Here is a 27,516-nt window from a genome sequence, read left to right as displayed (position 1 = left end):
ACAGATTAGTCATGGATTTTGACTACTATATAATTATATGCTTCATTTTTAGGTGTACATCTGCAGTTTGCCAACTTTTCCACTGAAACCATACATGATTACCTAGAAGTAAGGAGTGGCTCAGCAGATGCTGGTTCAGTCATTGGCAGATTAAGTGGTCCTCAACTTCCAGCTTCACTGTTTAGCACAACTCATGAAACCAGTCTGTATTTTCACAGCGACTACTCCCAAAACAAACAAGGGTTTCAAGTAATTTACCAAGGTGAGTTATAGCTTGCTTCTTATCTGTGCTTTATTTTCAGCTTGTAGATATATTTATCTTACAGTCATGTAATATTTTAGTAATTAACACTGCCTTTTGCTGAGGCATTGAAGGGGGAATTGCTCATTGAAAAAAAAGACTAAAGATCCTCTTGTTAGTACAGATATGGTATCCATTATCCAGGAACCTGTTATCCAGAAAGCTCTGAGTTACAGAAAGGCCATCTTCCATAGACTCCATTTTATCCAAAGAATACATTTTTTTAAATGGTTTCCTTTTTATTTGTAATAATGAAACGGTACCTTGTACGTATCCAAATAAAGTTATAATTAATTCTTATTGGAAGCAAAACCAGCATATTGAGTTTATTTAATGTTTACATGGTCCCATACCTGTACAAAAGTACTAAAAAAAACTATACAAATGTCTGTGGTGCTAAGGATAGTGGTGAAAAGACAACCAAGCGTTGCATTCCACGAACTTCAAAACATATTTTAAGCAAAGATATGGCAGCATCTTGATCATGGAGTTCCCATACTTTAAGACCTAGAAGGCTTAGAAACAGGGGTGCTTTTATCAGAGAACCATACCCCTAACTTCCTCCCATAGACTTAACGTCTTATTGATAATGCTTCTCTCAGTGTTTGCAGCAGTAGAACCTCTAGGAAGACAAGTGAGCAGCACCCTTCAGAAGCCACTTTGCTGACTGATAGCTGCATGCCTTTCACTGCTTAAAGCTTTTCTTTAGAGTGCTGTCATTAGAATATTGGCTCCTTGGATATGTTAGAATTTCCCTTTGTTATAGCACTGCACATTATCATTAATAAACAAAGTAATACTGTATAATTATGCAAGGTATGCTAGGAAAATGGGAACACTATTAAAAAACATAAGTTATTCAAGAACAGGTATGAGATACATTATCTGGAAGCTCGATATCCAGAAAGCTCAGAATTATGGGATGGCCATCTCCCATAGGGGCAAATTCACTAAGATTCGTAGTTGCGTCAGGAGTAACTTCGCCGCATTCGCCAGGCGTAGTTTCGCCAGCGCTCCGCAAATTCACTAAAATCCGAAGTTGCGCTCAGGGGTAGCGTAAGGTTGTGAAGTTTCACTAGCGTTGATTCGCTAAGCGAAGCGAAGTTACGCTAGCGATGGTTAATTTGTATACGGCGCCAAATTCAAATTTCAATGGAGGAATATGTACAAATGCCTGAGAAACCTTCAAAACATCAAATAAAATTTGTATTTTGCCCTACACATGTGCCCACTGTATAGTTAAGTTGCCAGGAGTTAGGAAATGTAGGGGGGAAGGAGGGGAGCCCCAAAAAAAATTTCGATCTTTTTCAGCCTATCACCCACAATATAGAAAAAACACCAGCGTTTTTTGGGACTTAGAAAAAATTTGAACTTTTTTTGAAGCAATCCCTATATACTCTATTGCGCTTCGCCTGGTCTGAGGTGGCGAAGGAAGTGTAGTGTAAAAGGTAGCGTTCAGTACAATGCGCGTGTTTTTTGCGAGTGATTTTGCATAGTTACGTCCGTTGCACAAATCCACCAGGCGTAAGGGTGCGAAGTAACACTAGCGAATTTACGCCAGCGTTAGTTAGTGAATTTGCGAAGTAACGAAACTGCCCAACGCTAGCGAATTGACGCTAGCGTTAGGCGCTTTGGCGCTTAGTGAATTTGCCCCATAGACTCCATTTTAATCAAATAATTAGATTTTTTTTTTAAATGATCTCCTTTCTCTGTAACAATAAAACAGTACCTTGTACATCACCCGAACTAAGATTTAATTCATCCTTAGTGGAGGGGAAAAAAAGCCTATTGGGTTTATTTAATGTTTAAATAATTTTTAGTAGCTTGTATAATTTTTATACAGAAAGGTCCCATATCAGGAAAACCCCAGGTCCGAGCATTCTGGATAGCAGGTCCCATACCTGTACAATGTAGTTAAATAGAAAAAAAAATAATGGGGGTAAATCCCAAATGTAGGTTATAAAGCCTTTGAAGTTCCACTGATGGTTACACAGGTGAAGCTCCCAGGCTGGGTGGATAATGTAACTCCTTTTTCAATAACGTTTACATTTTATTCACTTGTTAATCACAAATAACCATAATATGGAAATGTTATTGGTAGAACTTGTTTGATGTTAGTACATCGAGTGCTGACTATAAAACATTAAAAACCCTGATTGTGAAAAAAATGTGACCTAATATAACATTTCTCCCTATACAGTGCCTCCTGTATGTTAGTATAGACTCCTGATCATGATAGGCAATTGCCTATAATTCTTTACTGTTTAGCATACTCCCAAAAGAACCTCTGTGCACTGACACATACAAAAGTGTGTTTGAAATTCCAGTTATTCTTTTACTATGTAGGCTAGAAATTTTGACACAGTTTCTCGTTGTTTGTGCTTTGAGTACTGATATATCCCATGTGTTTGTAAAGTTACATTGAATATTGTACATTTTCTCACAAGCTGGTTTGGGACTTAGGGACATAAGCTGAACAAATACTAAGTGAACATGCCTTTTATTCACAGACAGTCATTTACTTTGTAGACTAAAGTCATTAATTTTTGACTAAACCAATTGAATGCTGTAATTAAAGAAAATGGCTCACTTTCACTGCTCTCAAGGAGCGATTTTGGTAAAAGAAAATAAATAATGACTCAAGAAAATGAAAAGTCAATGTAAAAAGTATTTTTTTTCAGGAAAAACCAATATATCTTTGTTTTTTGTGAAATTGAAATATTATGAGCTGAATGTATACATATTTCATTTGAATGTCATCTTTCTAAGCATTTGAAAAAGGTGTTTCTCGCTTAGCCAGTGATGGGTTTCATTGTTCTTTGTTGCCATTATCCAGTTTATTAAGCACCAAACGGAAACAATGAAACCTATCGATATCAAGCTAAAAGTAGAGATGAGAATCTGCCTGTGTGACAGAAGTAAAAAGGGCTCAATTATGAACAAAAGTGAGTTAGGCACAAAAATTGCATGAAAAGTGTAATTTAGGAAAAAAGCCACAAGAACTCCGGAATTGACATATTGACACATAGGGGCAAATTCACTAACTACGAAAATTCACCTGCCATGGCTTCGCTCACAACACTTCGCCAGGTGTAGATTCACCAGGACAACGCTAATTCACTAAAATCTGAAGTTGCATCCAGGGTGCCAAATGCTGGCGAAGTTGCGCTAGCCTTACTGCGCCAAGTGAAGTGAAGTTGCACTACCGTTGCCCAATTTGCATACGGCGTGAAGTTAAAGTTCAATGGACTATATGTTGTATACATATACATTACACTACACAAGCCCGGGAAACCTTAATAAAATAAAATACAGTTGTTATAATGCCCTACACTAGAGCCCAGTGTATATTTTATGTGCCATATGTTAGGAAATGTAGGGGGGAAGCCGGTTACCCCAAAAAAATGTTACACTCTGAAAAAATGAAAGTTTTTTTGGGACTTAGAAAAATGTTCAACTATTTTTTGAGGATGTCCTATCTACTCTATTGCACTTCGCCTGGTCTGGGGTGGTGAAGGCAAGTTTGGTGCAAGAGGTAACATTCAGTAAAATCCGCATCTTAGTGAATTTGCGTAGTTATGTCCATTCGCCAGAGCTCAAATTCACCTGGTGTTCTGAAATGACGTAATGCTGGCAAATTTTCGCCAGCATTAGTCACTTTGCCCTTTAGTAATTTTGCCCCGATATGTCTCAAGCTCCTGCACTACTACATAGTTGCTGTTGTGCCTCTTAAATGATGAATGTGCATTGTGCCTATTGACAATGGGAAACCTTGGTGCTACTGCCACCCTAAACCTGAACAGTGTTCCACAGACACATTCGACTTTCTCTCATTAAATGAGATGCAATTGCCATTTTGAAGGCATGCTCCTGAAGTGATGCAACATACACTCTAAAATTGATATATAGCTTTCACACATTAGCATAAAAATGCAATTGAGTACATTTTGACCCATCAGCACATCTGCAACATACAGTACACTGGTATTATGGGAAAAAGCTGCATTGTGGATTTAAAAGAAATGGTTATTTGCATCAAACATTGCACTTTGTACAATGCACTTTCACCGTGTAATGACGGTGCTCAAAGGATAGAGTGCACTGTAATTTGTATACAATTTACTGATGAAGGTACAAATTTGTGTCCATGATTGGCAATCACCACAAGTTGCACCGATTTGATGTCAATGATTGTGAGTATTATGTCATTTCTGATTTAAAGATGTTCATTGTACCAAAAGTACAAAAAGCACTATGTGGAAATAATGTGCATAGGTGCGAGACTCAAAGAGAACACTAGAATTAGGACTTCCTTATGGCAGGCGTGGATTCCAGGGTTCTCTTGTGTCTGTAATACTGTATTTAGCAAAATACAAAATCTAGGGGTTGTGGAAGCACTCTTAAGGCTAAATCAAGGTAGGTTTAAGTATAATGGATGTGCTACTTACAATGCACTTCCCTGGGCCCCTGTCTCATAAGCAATTCAGTATAAATGCAAGTGCATGTGTTTACAAAACAGGGGTTTTAAGTTACAAAATTATGATCATAAAGTTGAAAAGCCACCATACCACGTCAAGGTAAACCCCATATGGCGGTCCCTAACTTATTTATCTCAGGTCATAGTATAAAAAGACTTGGTTCTCTGCATAATAGCATTACCTGTATTCACAGGTAAGTAGCACTTCCCTTATACTTAAACATACCTTGATTTAGCCTTAAGAGTGCTTCCACAACCCCTAGATTTTGTATATTGTATTAGCCCTGAAGCTGTGGCTTAGCTTCCCGTGGTTTTTAATAGCACCCCATACCCACCCCCTTATACTAATGGTGGTCCTATGCTTTTAAATATGGGCGTTGGTTTGGGCAATCTCTCTCTCTTAAAAGCCCTTATGGGCGGGGGAGGATTTAGCCTTCAGACTGAAACCAATGTTCAACACACAGTGAATACAGGTAATGCTATTATGCAGAGAACCAAGTCTTTTTTTACTATGACCTGAGATAAATAAGTTAGGGACCGCCATATGGGGTTTACCTTGACGTGTTATGGTGGCTTTTCAACTTTATGATCATAATTTTGTAACTAAAAACCCCTGTTTTGTAAACACATGCACTTGCATTTATACTGAATTGCTTATGAGACAGGGGCCCAGGGAATTGCATTGTAAGTAGCACTTCCCTTATACTTAAACATACCTTGATATAGCCTTAAGAGTGCTTCCACAACCCCTAGATTTTGTATACTGTATTTAGCAAATTCAACAAACAAGTTTGTTTAAATTGTGAGGGTAGGCTATCAAGGTTGAGGTTGTTTTCTCTGGAAAAAAGACACTTGTGAGGGGACATGATTACTCTTAATAAGTACATTAGAGGACATATTGGCAGATATCTGGTGAACTCCTTTCACTGCACCAGAGGCCACCCCTAGAGGAAATTAACTTTCATTTGTAGCAATGTAGGTGGTTCTTCACAGTGAGGATAGTGACATTGGGGAATTCCCTGCTGGATAATGTTGTGATTGATTTTGTTAAGAGTGTCAAGAGTCGCTTGGATGATTTATTGGACAGACATAATATCCAAGGCTATTGTGATACTAAAATCTACAATTAATATAAATATTGTTATATACTGTATAGTTTATGTGAATGTATGGAGGGGGTCAATGAGAGAGTATGGATGTATGCGTACTATGATGAAAATTATAGAGGAGTATGTGATGGTGCAATTACATTATTGAATGTTACGAAATAGGATGCAACTTTGTGTTAAGCACATAAGTTTGCAAAAAAAGAAATTTTAATTTTTAAATGAACACAATGCAGAAATGTGTTGTAAGAGGTATGGGAGCTCCCCTACATATAGTAGATACAAAAAGCATAAACGTTATGGTCCCTGCATACAATAAACCATTTCTTTGTTAACTTTAAGGGGCCGATTCACTAAGGGTCGAATATCTCGATATTCGAGTAGGAATTAAAATCCTTCGACTTCGAATATTGAAGTCGAAGGATTTAGCGCAAATACTGCGATCGTACGATCGAAGGATTATTCCTTCGATCGAACGATTAAATCCTTCGAATCGAACGATTCGAAGGATTTTAATCCAGCGATCGAAGGAATATCCGATCAAAAAAACTTAGGAAAGCCTATGGGGACCTTCCCCATAGGCTAACATTGACTTCGGTAGCTTTTAGCTGCCGAACTAGGGGGTCGAAGTTTTTTTTAAAGAGACAGTACTTCGACTATCGAATGGTCGAATAGTCAAACGATTTTTACATTGAATCCTTTGATTCAAAGTCGTAGTCGAAGGTCGAAGTAGCCCATTCGATGGTCGAAGTAGCCCAAAAAAAACTTCGAAATTCGAGGTTTTTTAACTTCGAAATTCGAAGTTTTTTAACTTCGAATCCTTCACTCGAAGTTAGTGAATCGGCCCTTAATATAACGAAAGTTAGCATTAGGCCCTATATTCTTTGGGGCAAATTCACTAAGACGCGAAGCGCCGAACGCTAGCGTTATTTCGCTAGCGTTGGGCATTTTCGCTACTGCGCAAATTCACTAACGAACGCTGGCGTAGTTTCGCTAGTGTTACTTCGCAACCTTACGCCAGGCGAATCTTCGCTAGCGATGAAACTATGCAAATTCACTAACTTGCGCAGTGTAGCGAACGCTACCTTTTACGCTAGACTTCCTTCGCCACCTAAGACCTGGCGAAGCGCAATAGAGTAGATAGGGATTGTTTCAAAAAAAGTCAAAAATTTTTCTAAGTCCCAAAAACGCTGGCGTGTTTTCTACATGATGGCTGATAGGCTGAAAAAGATCGAAAATTTTTTGGGGCTCCCCTTCCCCCCCCCTACTTTTCCTGACTCATGGCAACTTACCTAGACAGTGGGCACATGTGTAGGGCAAAAGAAAATTTTTATTTGCAGATTTGAAGGTTTTCTAGGCATTTGTAGTGCAGATACGTGTTCCTCCATTGAAATTTGAATTTCGCGCCGTATGCAAATTAGCCTTCGCTAGCGCAACTTCGCTTTATATGGCGAAACAACGCTAGCGCAACTCCGCAATCTTTCGCTACCCCTGTGCGCAACTTCGCATTTTAGTGAATTTGCGTAGCGCTGGCGAAAATTCGCCTGGCAAAGTGCGGCGAAGTGCGGCGAATTTGCCCCTTTATGAGATATGCTTGTTGCAGTCAGTTGAAAATTATTTGGATTATATATACATTTGTCCTCAAGCAGCTATACTTGGAAAGGCAAACTTGGCACTTACAATACATTTGCAATTCAACGCTAAAGACTGTTAATAACAGAATATGTAAATGTTTTATTGAGTTTTTGACCCCCTAACAGGAAATCATGAAGCTGAACAATTAATAGCAGCACTTATTGTAATAATTCCTGTCTTCCAGTTCAGATTGCTGTTTGGAATCACTGCCCTCACTCAAAGCAAATAGTGAATACAAATATGTACCTTCTGCTTATCCTTAATGACCAACATATACATGTAAATACATTAATCAATAAACAAAACAAATTGGCTTAAAGGTAGAATCAGAGTGTGTAAGAAAAACATTCTTTGACCAGGAATTGATCCCCTTTTTGAACCATACTAAAAATAACTCAACCATTTCTCTTTTCGGTATGCTATAATATTACTGTCTCATTGTTAAGATTTTACTGTATATATTAGTGTTTATTTTGCTGTTGCATAGGATGTACCTACATGGAATATTATTGGATATTTGGGTTTCTGAAGATGTTGTGACTACTCCCCAAATTCTCAAACTAATGTAGGCTGGTGTTGAACATCAAAGATGAAATTCAGGTTTATATAGAACTTGTTGGTTTGACATTAAATTTTTTGCTAAATTTTAACTTTATTTTATTTCAGCTTATCAACTACAGAGTTGTCCTGATCCTCGGCCATTTCGGAATGGCTTTGTCATTGGCAGTGACTTCACAGTAGGGCATACTATTTCATTTGAGTGTTATCCTGGCTACTCTTTGATTGGTGAGTCTGCACTCACATGTCTACATGGAGTTAGCCGAAATTGGAACCACCCTTTGCCTCGATGTGATGGTATGTACAGCCCATGTACTTGGTGTTTGCTAAATAGTTATGTTGTATTTTTATTTTTTAAAGCATTTCATCTTCAGAAAAGTTGTGGTTCATTAAAATTGCAAAATAATACACTTTGCAGCAGATTTACCAAAATTCAAATTCTGATTTTGTTATTCAAAATCAAGAATACTTGAAAATTCAGGAGTCTTGAATGTGTTCTTATTTAATAAATTTAATAACTGAAACTCGGAAACCTGATTACTTAAAAATGTGAAAACACAACTGCAATGCAGTGAAGTCACATTCTATCCTTTATTTTCAATGAGCCAAATTTAAACTTGAAGCTCTAACTAAAAAAATAGCTTGAGATTTAAAATACAATTCCCACTGACTATTATAGTACATGCACTCCAACAAAGCAACATTTACCAAGTTTAAAACTTTTTGTGCTTAATCTAAAAAATTAGAGTTTTGGAAACTCAAATTTGAGATGTTTGCCTTACATATTGCTAAAAATTTAATATGAATATATAAGGGGTTATGTATCAAAGTTTTTCTGGTCAGACTTTTAAATGGCAAAACCACCATTTTTTTGAAGAAAAAACCTTGTATTTTAGTGATTTATTAAACCCCTATGGTGTTTTAAGTCTGAATAAAAGAGGACTCCTGATGTCCTGTTGATATCCTGATCTGTGCTGGGTTTTGTCCAATAATCTAAAGATTTCGTGGTCACAGTTTTCGGCAACAAATCTGAAAAATTTGTACGATTCAGATTTTTTCATAATTTATCGATCTTTTTATTTTGCACAAGAAATTTTCAGAAGAATGTATTTATAAATAGGGAGGAAAAGTTCTCCCCTGCTTGTGGCTTTTAAAGGAGAGACGGCATAGTCGAACGCCAATTTTTAAAGGCATAATACCACCATTCAAAGGGATGGGTGTGGGGGTGCTACAACCACATGGAAGCTTGAAATCCGGGGACCAAAGAATATGAATTGATCAATCCCCTCTTTTGTATGCTTGTAGCTAATTTGGCCAGATTAGTCAAACTTCCATTGTATTTATATATTTTTAATTAGCCTTGGAGTCCTTCCACAACTCCCCTTTTGTTGCACTGTAGCAGAGTTATTCTGCAAGTTTAGCGGTTATGCAGTTATGCTGTAGGCCAATCTTCCATATGGTTCTAGAACCCCTACACTTGTCCCTTTAAATGATGGTCTTGTGCCTTTAAAAAAAATTGTTTAATTTTGTTATTAAAAACCCTTGTTTTTTTTAAGCACATACATTTGTATAGATACTAAAGTACTTATGAGACTTATATGGGGACCAGGGAATGTTTATTGATCAATCTCCTCTTTTTTTGTATGCTTGTATATAATTTGGCCAGATCAGTCGCACTTCCATTGTATTTATATATTTTTACTTAGCATTGGAGTGCTCCAACAACCCCCCTTTTTTTTCATATAATCTTTTAACCACTGAAATTAATTTTACAATATGAGTCCAAGTTAACTAAGTTAAGTTAACTAAGTTAACTATGAGAAAATAAACTGTGCTCCATCTGAAGGTTTATTAAAAGACAGTCATGTCCCATGTAATACCAGGTGGGATGAGCACAATGTTGCACACTTGCTCTGTAATAGTTCAATGGGATCCTTAAAGGAGAAGGAAAGGTTAAAACTAAATAAGCCTTATCAGAAAGGTCCACCTAAATATACCAGTAAACCCTCAAAGTAGTGCTGCTCTGAATCCCCTGTCAAAAGAAACACAGCATTTTCTTCTATTGTGTACACATGGGCTTCTGTATCAGTCTTCCTGCCTTCAACTTAAACCTCCTTGCCCTGGGCGTGAGCATGCTCAGTTTGCTCCTCTCCCCCTCTCCCTTCTCTGCTGTTATCTGAGCCCAGAGTTATGAGTGAGCATGGAAAGACTCAGGCAGGAAGTGATGTCACACCAAGCTAATATGGCAGCTGCTATCCTAAACAAACAGAGAGAGCTTCTAGAGCTGTTTACTCAGATACGATAAAACATTCTACAGAATAAATATAGCATTCTAGCTTGCACTATTGCAGCTAATCTATTGGCAATAAAATGCGTCCATAGCTTTCCTTCTCCTTTAATGAATTTTGTAGCCAGGAAGGATCTGGTTTATAAACTACAGAACTGGGGAATTCTGAAAGAATCCCAGGGGAACTTTATTTTGAGTTTTTATCAATTATTATCAAGGGATGTTTGATGACTCAGTTTTGATCTTTTGGGTCCTTTCCACCTTGATGCATGTACTCTGTATGCAAATACATTTTTAACTATAAAAACCTTTGTAATACTTACCGTGGGTACATTTTTCAGCCCGTAAAACAGACAGGATAGAATCTGCACATTTTTGCTGTAAAGTATATCATGATACATTTCTGTATTTGATTTCTGATTTCTCTCTAGAAAACATTTGTATCATAACACAAACATACACCAGAGGCTATTTTAGTTTTCAGAATTTAATCTACACATTTAGAGGATTTTACAACTAGCTTTCAAAGTCAATGAATAATACGAAAAAACTACCAAATAACAGAAAAAAACAATCCAGGTATTCTGGAAAGCCTACTTGAAATTGCTATAATACTTTTTTCCAATATGGGGTATTATGTTAGATCATGAGTCTCATCGTATTAGTCTCTAATCAGAGTCTAATGGTATCTTGATTCTATTTATATGATAAATGTTAGTGCACTTTCATGACCTTGTTTCAGGACTCATCAAAACATCAAATTGCTAAGGGAACAGCAAAATCTGTCACATTTTATATATTTATTTACAAGACCTTTTCCAACGCAACATATGTTATTTGTATTATTATTTCTGTTCTGTTGGTGCTTAGCAGCCTGTACAGGAATTCAAGTGTGCGTACTTCAAATGCTCTTCAGCGTGTTCATTTTTGTCCCCTACGGTTCCTCTGATTTCCAATACCTATAGCACATTTCTACCTTCCTTTTTTTGATGTTTATTGTACAATTTTGTAGCTCTCTGTGGAGGAAATGTAACAGCAATGAATGGCACTATTTACTCTCCTGGATACCCTGATGAATACCCAAACTTTCAAGATTGCCTCTGGCTTGTGAAAGTACCACCTGGGAATGGAATCTACATCAATTTTACGGTTCTTCAAACAGAACCTATATATGATTTTATAACTGTATGGTAAGCATATTCAATAAGTGGCAATTTTCTCTACTGATTAGGAAGAAATATCATTTTCACCATGGTCTTTGACATTAGTATTCAAAACAATGTATGTAACAGATTGCAAAATAATAATTTGAGAAATAGAAATTATGATTCTTTCATTGATTACACTGAAAGCATATTTTACATTCATAAAATGCTAAGCCTACTTTGAGCATTGCCTTTTTTAAAGGTAATTCATGATTAAAGGTTATTCATGAATGAAGCTAAATCAAGAAAAGAAAATGCACAGTATAATAAGGTTACCAGTTTTTCAGATTGAAATCCAGGAATAAAAATGACAATGTGGTGCATGGAGTGCTGCATGAGAATTTTTAGACCATACCCCCCTATGGCTGGGAGTCCCTTAACCACACCCACTCAAGGTCAATGCCACTTATAATTACTTACTATAGTTGCAATATAATGTAATTTTAAATGCATTACCACAAAGAAAAAATAAATACAACTAGGTAATATTTCCAAGATTTGTTTCATCATACCACTTACTGCTTACTTCTCTATTATTGTTTCAACCTCACTGCTGAAAATCAGCAACAATTTAACAAGAATTTGGACCACAATTCTCTTATGAATCACTGCTCTTCAGAACTAAATATCCCCTAAAATAGAACGCGATTAAATGAATCTTTTTCTAACTTAGGGATGGACCAGATCAAAGTTCTCCACAGATAGGACAGTTCAGCGGCAACACAGCCTTGGAGTCTGTATACACTACATCAAACCAAGTCCTGATTAAATTTCACAGTGACTTTACCACAAGTGGTTTCTTTGTGCTGAGTTATCATGGTAAGTATTTCATATCTCCAGCAACTTATAATTGTTGTTGTTTAACAGGTCAACATGTCTAGATGTAAGTAAAGGAAAAAAATCAGGGGAGGCTATTTAAGCATTTTATATTAAGTAGATAAGGATGAAGTCTGCCATTTAATTTGCTACATGTTTGTTATGATTAGTGGGTCCACATAAGCCAGATAATTTGAAGAACTGAAAAGATATACATTTTAATTGCATTCGAATATTATTCTCAAATTGTGTTAAAAGTTACCTAACTTTGGCTTGAAGGTAGCTCTTTGGTCTAAGGCAGGGATCCCCAACCTTTTTTTTATCCATGAGTCACAATCAAATGTAAAAAGAGTTGGGGAGCAACACAAACTAGGCTGTACACCTGGTTTTTTTTATGCAACTAAGTTTGCCTTCAAGCCTGGAATTCAAAAATAAACACCTGCTTTGAGGCCACTAAGAGCAATATCCAAGGGGTGTATGAGCAACATATTGTTTAGGAGCCATTGGTTGGGGATCTGCAATAACAGATATAAAACTTGCTCCAGGACTAGCAACCAATCCAAAAGAACTCTCTGAGTTACTTAACCTGGAGCAAACATAACAGTTATATGATAAAAGGTGCAAATGTTGCTACAAGTCCAGTTACATACAGTATAGTAACCAACCAGTAGCATTTACCTCTTATTGGTTGCTATGTGTGAATATACCTGAGCAAACTTTGTGCCTTTAATTAAAATATCCCATTTGTGAGTTACAACATGCCATATATTATAACATTTCCATGATATTGCAGTATTTTTTGACCAGTGCCTGTGTACAGGTAGGGGCAGATTTACAAAGCTCGAGTGAATAGTTTGAATGCAAAAATATTCAAATTTCTAAGTATTTTTTGCGGTACTTCGCCCATCGAATTGGTCAAATTCGATCGAATCGAATGACACAAACGATTCGAAGTAAAAATCGGTTGACCATTCGATAATCGAAGTACTGTCTCTTTAAAAAATCCTTCGACTCAATACTTCGCCAAATAAAAGCTACCGAGTTGAATGTTAGCCAATGGGGACATTGCAGGTTTTGGGCACTTTTTATGATCGAATAAAAATCATTTGATCGATCGCTTAAAATTGTTCGATTTCATCGTTCCATCAAACGATTTTTATTCGATTGAACCTTTTGCGCTAAAATCCTTTGAATTCGACATTCGAATTTGAAGGATTTTACTTCGAGGATCGAATTCGAGGGTTTTTTAACCGTCGAAATTTGACCCTTGATAAATCTGCCCCGTAATGTGTGACTTTAACAAGGCAACCATTAAATGATACAATTGACTTCTGGCATATGCTCACTGTTTAAACATAGAACATATTTGCCCTGAACCACAGTGACGAGACCTACAATATGAATAATGATTACTGTAACCAATTAATTCATTCATTGCTCAATGTGATTTGTGACCCATAATTTTTTTCAAATTCATGTGTAATTACCAGTATTCTATCTGTATAATGTTCAAATAAAGAACTCACCGCATTCCTCTTTTTCCCTAGCAATACAGAAAATACACTTTGTCATAAGACTGGCTGATACAAGTAGTTTAATTACTCAAATGTTTGAGAATACCTCATTCTCCAGTAGCTTTAAAAACAAAGCCTAACGTCAGACTCCAATAGGTGCTTTAATATGGGCTTATAACATGGTCAGCAGTGGGCTACAATGATCTTCTTAATATTTCTGTTTCTTCATTATACACACATATTGTATATAGCTGGCAGCCTTATTTATTCTTAATTTTATTTCTGCGCTCAATTTCTAATTGTCAGGAACCTTTTTCTTTCAATCACAGTGATGGTATAAGTAGCTAACGCATGACACATGTACAAGCATGCTCTGCTTGTTTTCTGACAGGTCAGGGGTTTGGTGCAGACATTATATTTATAACAAATCGCAAATCAAACTGTAAGAAAATGGTAATGGCTGCTACCATTATCTAGTCAGATAACATTTTGTTTCATGTAAAACCTATTAGTTTTAAAACAATATGATTTTTTAACTCATGGTGACAAAACCATTTGTATCTAGGTCAATAATTGAAATACAATTTCAATAAACTGTATTTATTGGTGGTAGACACGGTATACAGGCAACAGATCATGCACTCTGTTAGGGGTACAGAGACCTGCATCTGGCCCTATAAATACAGCACTGCCTGAGTTGTATTAATGAGAAATGGGAGGGGAAAAGGCACTTATGTGTGAGCAGGTGGTAAGTACAAGGCTGGCCTGCACCTAGATAAATAGATAGATAGAAAGATAGATAGATAGATAGATAGATAGACAGGGGCAGAAAAAGCTTAATTAAAACATAACTTTTATTGGAAGTAAATTACCATAGCTAAACAGAGTCAGTCTTCTCTAAATAAATGTGTTTTAAGAGATCTATTAAAAGCAGAAAGGTTGAGAGAAAGTCGAACAGAAATCACCCTTGCAACCAACCCCCCCACCACACACACACATAACATCTCATATGGTTATATTTTTTTCATTTTCCTTTTTTAGCAAGAGTTCTAACACCCTGCCTAGAAAATCTAAGAAGATTTACGCTCCCCCACAGATGTGCCTGGGTGCAAGGTCTGCAGACTATCCACACCACTTAAGAAGAATCCGCACTCACAGGTCTTTGAAGAAATATAGAGAAATTTATTACAAACACACTTTGAGAAAAGGCCATGGGGTAGGCCAAAACTTCAGTTATGTGCTTGTAATAAATATTTTCTTATATTTCTTCAAAGACTTGCGAGTGCGGATCCTTCTTGAGCTTATTATTTTACAGTTTATACAAAATGTAAAAGGAAATGTAAAAGAAAATTGGATTTTTTTTTATAATTCTGGACTGCATAACTGATACATAATAAGTTCAATAACTTGAAATCAAGTATCAGTGTAAAGTACAAGTGCAGAATCTATCACTTGAGAATCCAGAATTCTGCATAAAATGTACTTCTCTGTAATGTAATTTTTTCTTGCTGCCTCTTTAATAAGGGGCAGGATTTTGTTTTTTTCCATGAGTCTCTAAAAATAGTTGTGTTCCTATATTTCTTAAAAGCTCTAAAGATTTGGATTTATTAAGTGTAAAAACCATGAAAACGTCTAAGGCAAAACTTTGCCAAGTAAAAGTTGTCAAGGTCCTATAGAAGTCAATGGGAGCTGCACAGATTTTTTCGAGGTTTTGGATTTTTTTCTGCTAGGAATTGTCAGAAAAACAATTTTTTAGCAAACCATTCAGTACTCAAAAGCATTGATAATCTTGGTTTTAGAGTTTGTGAGATTAGTTGTGGTTTCAAAAGCCTCCTAAAACACTAAAATCGACCTTTAATAAATAAGCCTCTAAAATAAACTCAACAAATGCATGTTTCATTCTTTTTAAAATAACATTTAGGTAGATATTAAGATATCAAAATTTTGGCAACCCCTATTAAAAAAAGAAGCAGGTCAGCTCTTTTTGGAAAATAGGTCCTATATTTGCTTACTCGTGAATTGCCAAGCCTCCAACTGCTGTCATGTAAATTTTCATGTAATAATATACATGAATGCCAATTCCTTATTAATACATTTTTGCTGGTAAGGAATCTCTGCTATGGATCTAGGAGTGCCAAATGTATCTAATAAGGACTGAAAAAAGCCAGTGTGCAGTGTTGCATAAATATAGGTGAATACTCTTTGCCAGCTTCTCATTCCCAGATGCAACATTTCTGGCTGCCTAAACATATGTTTTGTTTAAAAGGGTCACCATGTCCAAAAACTTTGTAAATTGGACTACATTCAAATAAAGAAAATGTTTTGTGAAATTAATATGAATAGTTTCCAAAATTTAAAATAGCTGTTTGAGGATTACAGGAGCCAAGATGTATCCAGTATAACTCAGAATAAAAGAAATTGGTGGGGTGGAATAAGCTATATAATTAACAGTCTGTCTGCATTCTTGACTGAAATGTCAATAAAATTTTGGTCAACTTAAAAGTTGTACTGTTATCTAGAACAACTTCACTTTCAACTTTGCAAGACCTTGCAAATCCTTACCAATCCAGTTAAATTCACTTTAAAAGTGGATTTTGATGAGTTTTGGAGGCAGCTAGTTGCTCCCTTGACCCATTTGATCCAGATCTCAACAAAGGTTGGAGGTAGAGGATAATTAGTTATATTATTCCAGAATAAAATATTACATTATTTCTACATATTTTAGGTCTATAATCTGTTAGGTCTATGGCATATGAAGTTTTGACCTTCAGACAGGAACAGTATTTGCCATAGTCTGCCATAGTATATGAAAACAGGTGATCTGAATGCTGCTATTTTCCACCAGATCACAGTGAGGATGAAAATTTCCCATGTGCCAAAAAAGCTTGATTTAGCTATGAAAGCTAGAGAAACCATACTGTCCTTTTCGCATTGCTGAAACTAAAGCTACACATACATTTTGTCATTTATTTTACAGCCTACCAGTTAAGAATTTGCCAGCCTCCATCAGTTGTTCCAAATGCAGAAATATTGGCAGAAGACGATGAATATGAAATCGGTAATGTATACTTTATGGTATATTTATTGTAAGCATGTCATTCATGTCATCGAATGGAACAATCCAAGAATATACATTTAAGGGGCCCATTTACTGTACTAAGGTTTTTTTTTTTTTTTTGAAGATTTGAATTCAAAAACTTCAAATTTCAAAGTAATTTTTGGGTCATTCGACCATTGAATAGGCCAAAATTCAATTTGAATTCAAAAACTTTGAATATTCGCCCATTTGAAAATCTAAGAACTGTCTCTTTAAAAAACGTTGACACTTCGCCACCTTAAACCTGCCGAATTGCTATGTTAGCCTATGGGGACCTCCTAGAAGCTATAGCCTAGAACCTATAGCTAAGTTTTTAGAAGTCAATTAAATCATTTGAATCGTTCGATTCGAACGATTTCTACGTTTCTACGATTTGAATTCGATCGAAAACTGCTACATTTAATCAAAAAAACTTAGACTATCAATTTTTTACAATTCGATTGTCGAATTTCGAAGTTTTACCACTTTGAAATTCGACCCTTAGTAAATGTGCCTCTTAGAGTCCCTTATTCTGCATCATCATCTAGTTTGAAAGTTGTCACCACAAGAGTTTTTTTTCCTTATAGTCTGTCAGTAAGTACCCAGGGACATGGAGGTCATTCCTCCTGTACCTTTTAACATATGGCACAAATCCAGTAAGGCTCATATATACAAGTGCACTGTGCAAAATATGGGAGAGAAAGTGCAGTGCATGTTTTTCACTAACAAGGTTGCATTTTAACCCAAAATAGCATAAACCACAGCTTTCATGTGATTTAGAAAGCTACAGAGCAGATTTTTCTGTTAATGCCTTCGCTTATGCCATTTGCAAGTAACTCATCAAAGTAGGCTAGAGCAGTGACACTATGTGCAACCTGTCTGTGCCAAATTGTCCATATTCTATTTACATAATAATACAACTGAAAAATAATAATATGGTAGGCAATCACCATGCAATGACCAAATTGACTACTTCTGTTCTTTTCTATGTTTAGTGCACCTGCATATACATATACTCATATTGATAATAACTCCCTTGGCCAAAGTATTGTTAATGCAAAATTTTAAAACTACCTATTGAGCTGTTTTTAAAGACCTGGATCTTTTGAATTTGCTAGCTTGATGTTGAACACAGACCTTAACTCATCACTCTCCTGCCGGCTGTTGCATCAGTTTTATCCATGGTTATATTGTTGTGCAGACAAAAAAAAAGGTCCCTGCCAATCCTAAATTTCCTTCCTAAATTTATCAGATGGCATGCCATACATACAAATTGCTATCTGCAGGTGATGCAGTTGACTAGTGCAGGTGTTGATATCTTAGGCAAGTGCACCAGTAATTCATCCAGTAGGAGGAAGGAGATTTGCTATGACTTTACTGAATTGCTGTACATCAGGATTCATGGATCAGCCTTAGGAAAAGCTATTCAGCACTTTATTTTACCTTCAAAATATGTTCTTTTTTAGCTCATAAGAATAACAAATTTTACAGAAAACACAGTTATGATTTAAAATGTCTTGCAAACTAGAATTCTAGTGGCAGACAGCCCTTCTCTAAGCATTTTAAATCTAATTATGGAAGCATCTGCATATTTATCTGTGGATGTCATAGTATTCCCTTAAGTCATTCTGTACACTTATAAATACAGAATCTTACTTTCTTACACTACAATATTTGGGATTTACATGCTTCATATAATATTCATAGTTTTCCCCATATATTTGATGTGCTGTTTAGACATGAGTTTTCTAGTTTTAGTGCTTGGTGCAGATGTCGGAGAAACATGAGCATATTTCCTTTACATTTATTATACATTTATTTCAAATGTGTCTGTCAAATGAGTGTTAGTGTTTTGGTGGTCCCCTAAATCCAATCTATATGAATATTATGTATAGCTGAGTTAAACAAAGTTGAAAGCAACAACTTATCAAATGAGAAGTGTGGTCCAAGTGCACCAGCCCCAAACCTTAGCAAGGGTAGTGGAAATCCATATTTGTTCCAAAAATAGAATAAGCACTTAAGAAACATGTATTTGTGCTCTAAAAGCACTTAAGCATACTACAATTAAGTGTTCTTGAAGTATGAAATGCATAAGGCTAAATGGATGTTGTATTAATTAGGTTTTTTTGTTTTAATATACTTTTTTGGCTATTCCATTTTTGGTTCATATGTTGTTGGTCACTTACAAGGGTAGTCCCTTGTTAGTTTAGTCTGAGCTGAAGCTCAACAGATGGAGCAGTTGAGGGATATTTCTGACTATCATCTAGGGATGTAGCGAACTGCCGATTTGGTGTTCGCGAACGCCGTTCGCGAACACCGGCAAAAAATGCGAACGTTCGCGAACAGTTCGCGTACTTCGAACACCCGCTAAAATCGTTCGATTCGAACGATCGAAGGATTTTAATCGTTCGATCGAAGGATTTTCATTCGAATCGAACGATCGAAGCCATTCGATCGAATGCTTTTCATTCGATCGAATGCTTACAATCGTTCGAACGAATGGAAATCGTTCGATTTTTAGCGGTCGAAGGAATTCGAATGGTCGAATGGTCGAACGATCGAACGCGAACTCAAAATGCGAACGTTCCCAAACGTTCGCGAACGTTCGGCGGACGCGAATGGTCGAAGTTCGCGCGAACTAGTTCGCGGGCGAACAGTTCGCTACATCCCTACTATCATCCTGTAGAGTTAATAGATGTTTGATAATTGAGTCACCCACTGTCTTGTTTCGCTATAGATTTTTCTGAGGAGGCAAGGATTTTTGTGAATTTTGTGATGTACTGTATAAAATACTATGTCATATTTTTTATTATCAGGTCTGCTATAGAACTTTATGTAGGACTCTGTTTCTTCCAATTTTAAAGGGTATGTATTAATAAGAGATCTTTATTTCTCATAGGGGATATAATCCGGTATCAATGCTTGCCAGGATTTACTTTGGTTGGTAATGAGGTACTGACCTGCAGATTGGGTGAACGACTTCAGATGGATGGATTACCACCCTCTTGCCAAGGTTTTTTTTTTCTTTCTTTTATTTATGACTGATACTTATTCAGCTTTAGGATTTAATCTTTTTATTAAGATCATATATAGCAAATAACTGCACCTTCCATGTTAATGACAATGGCATGTAGCAATTTTTGATAATAGATACTTAGATGCTAATGAGGCAGTTGTGTTTTAGCTGAGCACATGGTCTGTAACATTTTAACACCTTTTAAATTATAACAATTATTTTGACACGCCAAAGGAAGAGGTGAAAAAAAGGAACATTCTTTTACACATATGCTGTGAATTACACCTTAAAAAAAACCTTACCTGAAAGAAAAATCATTCATACAAAGCATTCTAACCTCCCTTTATAAGCTTGAAATTAAAAAAAAGTTAACAAATAAATGCAATTGATATTATGATAAATAATGGTAACATTTGAAAGTAACATTTTGGGGATCATTTACTAAAACCCATATTTTTCTGGTTGGGAGTTTAAAGGGGAAAACATACATATTTTTGGGAAAAAACTAGACTTTTTCGAGATTTATTATACCCCAAGCCTGCTAAAAGTCCAATTCAGAAAATACTCCCATCTCAAACTTGCCAAGGTCATGTAGAAGTCAACAGCAGATGTCCCTTTTCCAATTGGAAGATATCATAATTTCTTATGATGATCCTAAAACTAGTGGTTTTCAGGCAAAAATCCAAAACCCGTCAAATCTGAAAAAGTCTGAGTTCCAGGCTTTCAATCCGAAAAAAAAAATTCACAATTTTATTGTGATTGGGAGTTTGGTCGAAGTTGTTTACTAAAATGAGAACCTTTTCGAGTTTTAGTAAATAACCCCCTAAAACTGGGCTTTGTGTTATAAGCAATATTTTTTTCCTAAATGGAATATCTCTTTAGAGTATTTTTTAGAGAATTTAATTGATTTTTGTAGAAGTGGTTAAAGGAAGTCAACAAATTGTACCAGTCTCCACAATATACACTTTCCTTTTTATTGATGCAGTTGTCGAATTAGTCAAAATCCATCTTGTAAACTGTTAGTGAAAACAGTTTTTAACTCCCTAGCCAGCTGCTAAGTAGATACCAAAAATATAGTAAAAAATAAAATAAAATAATGTAAATGCTAAGCCTTAAGGGTTAATTTACTGACACCAGACATGGTCCAAGGTGCAAGCAAGCTGCTGTTTTTCAGCTTTGTACCCTGTTTCACTCTGCTGTATACTGTAGTGAAGGTATGGGGTCTGGGGTCTGTTATTCAGAAACCCATTATGCAAAAAGGTCCAAATTATGGGAAGGCCATCTCTCATAGACTCTATTTTAATCAAATAATTAAAAATTTTCCTTTTATCCTGTAATAATTAAACTTTAACTTACACTTAATCACAAGTAAGATATAATTAATCCTCATTGTAGGCAAAATAATCCTTTTGAGTTTATTTAATGTTTAAATGGTTGTTTAGTAGACAAAATATGTTGATCCAAAATATGGAAAGACCACTTATCAGGAAAACCCCAGGTCCCAACCATTCTGGATCACATACCGGTATAAGAAATGGCACTTCTACTATGAACACTGTGCTGCCTGTTCTCCACCTGTCCCCTTACTTGCATGTAATTAAAACACTCAGAAAGGCAAGTTAGGGAGCACTGCTTTGCTTTTCACTATGCTCTTGATTGGTACAAAGTTCAGCAGGACCCTCTGGCTTCTGAATGAGAAGAATAAGATTTTTTAGGCATGTTTTTAAACATATTGTAAGACAAATGACAATGATATTGAGGCTTTCCTACTTACCACTATATTACTCTTTTCTCAGTACTATGTCCAGCCAATGAAATCCGACTTGACTCAACAGGCGTTATATTGAGCCCGGGCTATCCTGACAGCTACCCAAATCTTCAGATGTGTGCATGGACCATTAGTGTAGAAAAGGGATACAACATCACCTTATACTTTGAATTCTTCCAAACCGAAAAGGAGTTTGACGTGCTTGAAGCATTTGATGGTGACATATTCTCTAAATACCTTTCTGCTCTTTCTTCTTGTACATAGTTTACCTTATATATATATATAAATATATATGTTTTCATAATTTGCTATAGGTCCTAATAGTCATCACCCGCTGCTTATTTCATCAAGTGGAGATTACTCTTCAACATTCAACATAACTAGCAGTGGTCATGAAGTTTTTGTAAGATGGTCAGCTGATCATGGAACCAACAAAAAAGGATTCCGAATTCGATACATAGGTATGGAATTTTCTCTTTATGAATAGATGCATTTTATGGTTTTGCAAACAAGAAAATAAAGTGCTGTTCGTATGAGAAAATGGCTTGGAAGAATAGATCATAGAGATATGGACACTGATGCATATTTTCAATAGGACTGGGTCAAAACCATCAGTTGTCTTATGAATTATTTTGATACTACATTGCTATTTTAGTAAAAACATTTACAGTATTGACAATACAATAGTTTAATGTTGCTATTAGTGGCTTGTAGTTGGCGAGGTGCCTTGGGTAATTCAGCAGGAAAGATATAGGGGTTGATTTATTAATTCAGTATTTTTTACCAAAGGATAGCAATGTAAAAAGACTCAAACTATGTTAGGGCAGTGGCTGACTGGGATATTTGTCGCCCCTGGTTATTTATGCATGACTGTGGGGGACAAATCTCCTGAAAATGTCTCTCCATTGTAAATAAAGTAGTAGTGGGGCACTCAAATAGGAAAAAAACAGTACTAGTTTAGATTAGTATTAGAATTCCATATAAAACCCAATGGAAATAACTGAAATCACCAGTGGTAAAACCTACATATCGTGAAGTCGCCCAAAGTTTCCTCTCGAGGCAACTTCCAGTGTCTTTGGAAGAAAGAAGTGATACATTGGTTTTACCACCAGGCATTTCCATTATTTTCAATGAAAACTCATTTTCAGGAGATCTGTTGCCCACAGTTGTGAATTTTTATCATGAATGATAAATCACTTCATCAGCCACTGTCCTTAGTAAGAGATTTTCCTATTAGGCAACACCCCATTTACATTCATTGTAAAACTTCAATGTAATGGTCATTCATTTTACAGGGTTATTGATTCTGTGGAGTGGAAAAGCTCAGTGCTGTTCAAAGCAGTTGAACACATTCTAATGAATTGACATGAATTGACATAGCCACTTGCTTTGATATATAGCTCAAGTCATTAAACATATTATTTGTGTAATTGTATTTCTTATTTTAGTAAAACTTCCCAATGCTGTAATAAAAGTGACCAAACTTAGCTGCATTTGATTTCTGAACATTTGACACTAAACACATACAGTGAAACCACGATTTTACATCCCCTGTTTTTAAGGGACCCTTTACTAACAATCTAATTTTGTTTTGGTTTTTTTCTATGAATCTTGAAAAATTTGTGGTTTTTCCTATATATCTAAAAAATCTCTAAATATTAGAGATATGTAAAAACCACCAAGAGGCAGGAAAGGCACTTCACTTAGTAAAAGTTGTTGAGGTGCTGATTTCAAACTCCTCTACTGACCTGCACCTCAAGTGTTCTCTCATTACCTCCTCACATGCTTGCATTTAAGACTTTGCAGTGGTTACATGGGCTGCTTCTCTGGAATTCTCCCCCACGGCCTCTCTGACTTTCTCTCAACCTTTCTGCTGCCAAAAGATCTCTTAAAACACATTTATTTAGGAAAGCCTAACCTCATTCTGTTTAGCTACTAAATTAATTTCCTTTTAGATTGTAAGCTGTTTTGGGCAGGGCCCTCTTCACCTTTTGTATTGGTTACTGGTCACTATGTATGTAATTATATATGTTCTTCGTATAAACACATTTATTTTACAGTGTTGAGCAATATGTTGGCACTCTAAAAATACATGTTAATAATAAGTATAACATCACATATCATGATTCCTGAAAGTCTGATATTTACGCTAGTCAATAATAAAAAACAATCATTCATATTTCTTAATGTATGGTCTTTATGATTATATTCACATTATATGCCAAAACATCAGTAAGAACAGGAAAACATTTTTAACTTTCTTGTGTTGTGACAAAAACGCAAGCAATTTCCCTCCAGATTCGGTTGGCCAGGCAGAAGGATTCAGCCAAATCCTGCTGAAAAAGGCAGAATCCTGGCCGAATCCCGAACTGAATCCTGGATTCGGTGCATCCCTAGAGTGTATACATCCAGTAGCACACTTATAAACTGAAGAACAACTGTAAATCACAGAAAATTGTATAGAAAAATTGGTTAAATAGTAATTTACTGTCGGTTTTGAACATTCCAGTGTTGTGTCATTATTGCTATAACAAAGTAGACGAACGATGCTTAAAACCACAAAGAGTTAGAAAAATGGAAATGCTGAGATTTTCTTGTTCAACCATGATGCAGCCATGATGCAAATTAGTCTTCTGCTACTTTTTTCTTAACAATGTAGGGGTTTCCCTACAAATTCTGTTGTAGATTTAAGTCAGAGGAATTCATTAGTAACCAGCACGCTAATATTTAATTAGAAACTGGCTAGAATTTCTAGACCTTTTATAAATCTATTGATGATTGATTATTGAGTAAGAAAAAAATGAAGGCCCATTTATCAATCTTCTCATTTTAGTGGTTTTAGAGATTTTTGAAGCAGCGAATAAACTCATGTTATCTAAAACCAAGAATGCAATTTATCAAAAGATCTGAATTTAAAAAGCACAAATGAAAACAACACAGACCAATTTGTATAAGACAATGAAAACCTTCAATTCCTATCACATTTTTTGTGCAATTAGTAGAAAATGGTACGTTGTAAATGTTACAACTGGATAAGGACAGGTCCCATTAACTTCTATAGGATCTTGACAGTTTTCTGATGGAAAAGTTTTGTATTAGTGTTTTTAATTTTTTTATTGAATAAATAAAAAAAAATGTTCTTTACAGTTATTAGTGTAATCCACGATTTAAAGCACTAAATATATGATTCAGCAGAACAAACAAAATACGAATGTTAGTATATTGTGCCCTTATTATCAAATTGTTGAAATTGTAGAAAATTTAATTCGAAATATCAGTTTTATACCTGCCAGTGTCTTGAATCATTCATCTCCTGAATAGTTCATTAGACCATAGTGTTATTATACAGAATATTTCATGAAGGCCATATTATTCACAATGTCACATTGTTAACACATAGATCACAACTTTTACCCTTCTTGTAATGTACAATTTAATAAGGTTGCAAAAAATACAATTCTTTTCTCAAAAAAGACACAGTCCAACCCGAGACAATTAACTGAGAATAGAAGACAATTCAATCATTAGGAAAGTGGATAGTTTGTTTTCTGGATTGCTACAACCAAACAGTTTGCTGTGTTTAGTTTGTACCTTTTATAGTCTGATCTTTTAATAACCTTCACGATGTTAGTGATTTAAGAGAAATTGAGTTTAATGATGGTTTCAAAAAAGCTATAATACCACTAAAATTCGACCTCTAATAAATAGGCCTCTTTGTGCAAGAAATTAACATTTGGTTAAAATACATGTGGACATGCAATTTCTCACAAGATTTCTTAGATTTAGATAAATCTGAATCTAATTCTTTATTAAAAGAATCTGCTACATTCAGGATTATTTGTGTCACTTGGCACTAAGAGCTGAGTTGTTTGTCTTACTACAGTGTTTCATTGACTACAATACCCATTTTCTGGATTGATCTATGTGTGCCAGATATACAGTATCAATAATGCCTGGTTCATCAGTTCCTATAGTATCTAGAAGCCACTTGATCTGAAAGGTGTTTAATGTCTAGTTTTGACAATAAAAAAATCCAGTTTTTTTGCACATGAATTTTATATTATAATATTTGCATCTTTCTACTTATTATTGAAATTTGTAGCTCCGAGCAATAGCAGATCATAACACTGTGATTTTTTTTACTCTAATTATAATCAAGCTCTTTAATACACCGATTCCATCTGAGTACTTTCTACAAATATTCAGTAATATTTGTAATATTAAGTAAGCCGCTGTAATATTGGGCATAACAATAGCAAAAGTCTATAATGAGAGGAATATATAAGTGATCATCTGCAGTATGTCAAGCTAAACGTAACATTATTAACCTTCAGACTTAGTGCTATTGCTTTTTTACAGCATATTTTCTAATATTTTACAAATAGTGATGGGCGAATTTGCACCTTTTCGCTTCGCCGGAAAATTCGCGAAACGCCGGTGAATTTTTTCAGATGAATTTTCCCAGGCTGCAAATCACGCAAATTTGCCGCAAATTCGCGCCTGGTGAATAAATTCGCCCATCACTATTTACAAATTATATTATTATAAGTTATTGAGTAATTTTGTTGGAAAGTTGAGCCACATATCTGCCAGAATGGATGGTTAGTGTTATTGGCAGTAAAGGGTTGTAAATTGCTCTTTAGGATCTATCAAAAAACCCCATCCAAACACTACCAGAAGAACTATAAATACAACTGCTTCGTATTGTTCATGTGTTCATATTTTCAAAGTATACATCAATTCAGCTGAAGAAAAATTTCTTTGGATAAATCATACACAATATAAGTCTTGTGTAGACAATGTGAACAGACAGATCATTGCAAAGATCAGCTTTCTTCCCAAGGACACAGATCAGTAGCATGTGCTTTATGATGCAGAAAGAACAAGTACATTGTGTAAAAAAAACAGCACAAGGTAAAGGCAGAACAAAACATTTTAAATAAAAATATCAGCATTTGTTGTATTTTAGACTATTATCAGCCTATTACAAGTGTTTAAAGGATATATCTTGCAGTAACGTATAAACTAAAATGTTGACAAGAAAGAAATCTTAACCAGCACTGTTTATCTTTTGGATTATTTTGACTGCAGTTTCCCCAACTAGAAAACAGAGCCGTGGTTCACTTTACATTAAATCAAAATCAATGTAATAAAAACACCACTATTGATTTGTGTAGAAAAGCTAGTTATTAAAAAACACTTAAAACATCAACATGTAACACTGTGAGTGCACAGGGATATTGATTGACAATAATGTAATAACAAGTCTATTTCCCAATTATTTTACATTAGACTACAGAGCAGCTATAAGGGCTCATTCATGTCTGTGAAAACAGTGTGCAAAGTGTTAAAAATTGCCTTTTTTTTTTTGCACTTTTTCTTATTGCCTTCCTTACCCCTTAAATTGCTACACTTCTACATACCTTGTTTTCTAAGGTGAAGCAAAACAGTCAAGTTTCTATTATAACCAGTAGGGAGAGGCGAATTTTACCCATTTTGCTTCACCACAATTCATCAACAGAATTGATTTACTACAGTTAGAACCTGCATTATTCCAATCTGATGAGAAATCTGGTCATTTCATGGGCAGATATTTGCCACTTTGATTAAATATATTGTACAACTTTGTTATATTGAATATTACATGCCTACTTGCATCTTTATTGTGCATTAATTGAGGCTCTTAACCACATTCAACCTGGATGTACATTTTTTAAATTGCACTCAAAAGTTCCAGTCTAGATATCATTAAAAGCT

At 35.5% G+C, this 27,516-nt stretch overlaps 1 protein-coding gene across 1 annotated transcript in view; it reads left to right on the top strand.

Moving 5' to 3' along the window:
- Positions 1-27,516, top strand: part of LOC108719755 (CUB and sushi domain-containing protein 3-like) — a 489,518-nt gene that overhangs the window by 371,478 nt on the left and 90,524 nt on the right. Inside the window, exons 39-46 of the mRNA XM_041567998.1 lie at positions 53-262; positions 8,186-8,374; positions 11,377-11,554; positions 12,243-12,388; positions 16,877-16,957; positions 19,875-19,988; positions 21,788-21,976; positions 22,074-22,220. Coding sequence (XP_041423932.1) covers positions 53-262; positions 8,186-8,374; positions 11,377-11,554; positions 12,243-12,388; positions 16,877-16,957; positions 19,875-19,988; positions 21,788-21,976; positions 22,074-22,220 — 1,254 coding nt within the window. The remainder of the gene's footprint in view (positions 1-52; positions 263-8,185; positions 8,375-11,376; positions 11,555-12,242; positions 12,389-16,876; positions 16,958-19,874; positions 19,989-21,787; positions 21,977-22,073; positions 22,221-27,516) is intronic.

This window comes from Xenopus laevis, chromosome 6S (assembly GCF_017654675.1).
Source record: "Xenopus laevis strain J_2021 chromosome 6S, Xenopus_laevis_v10.1, whole genome shotgun sequence".
Classification (NCBI taxonomy): Eukaryota; Metazoa; Chordata; class Amphibia; order Anura; family Pipidae; genus Xenopus; species Xenopus laevis.
This window is presented reverse-complemented; position numbering and strand designations above follow the sequence as displayed.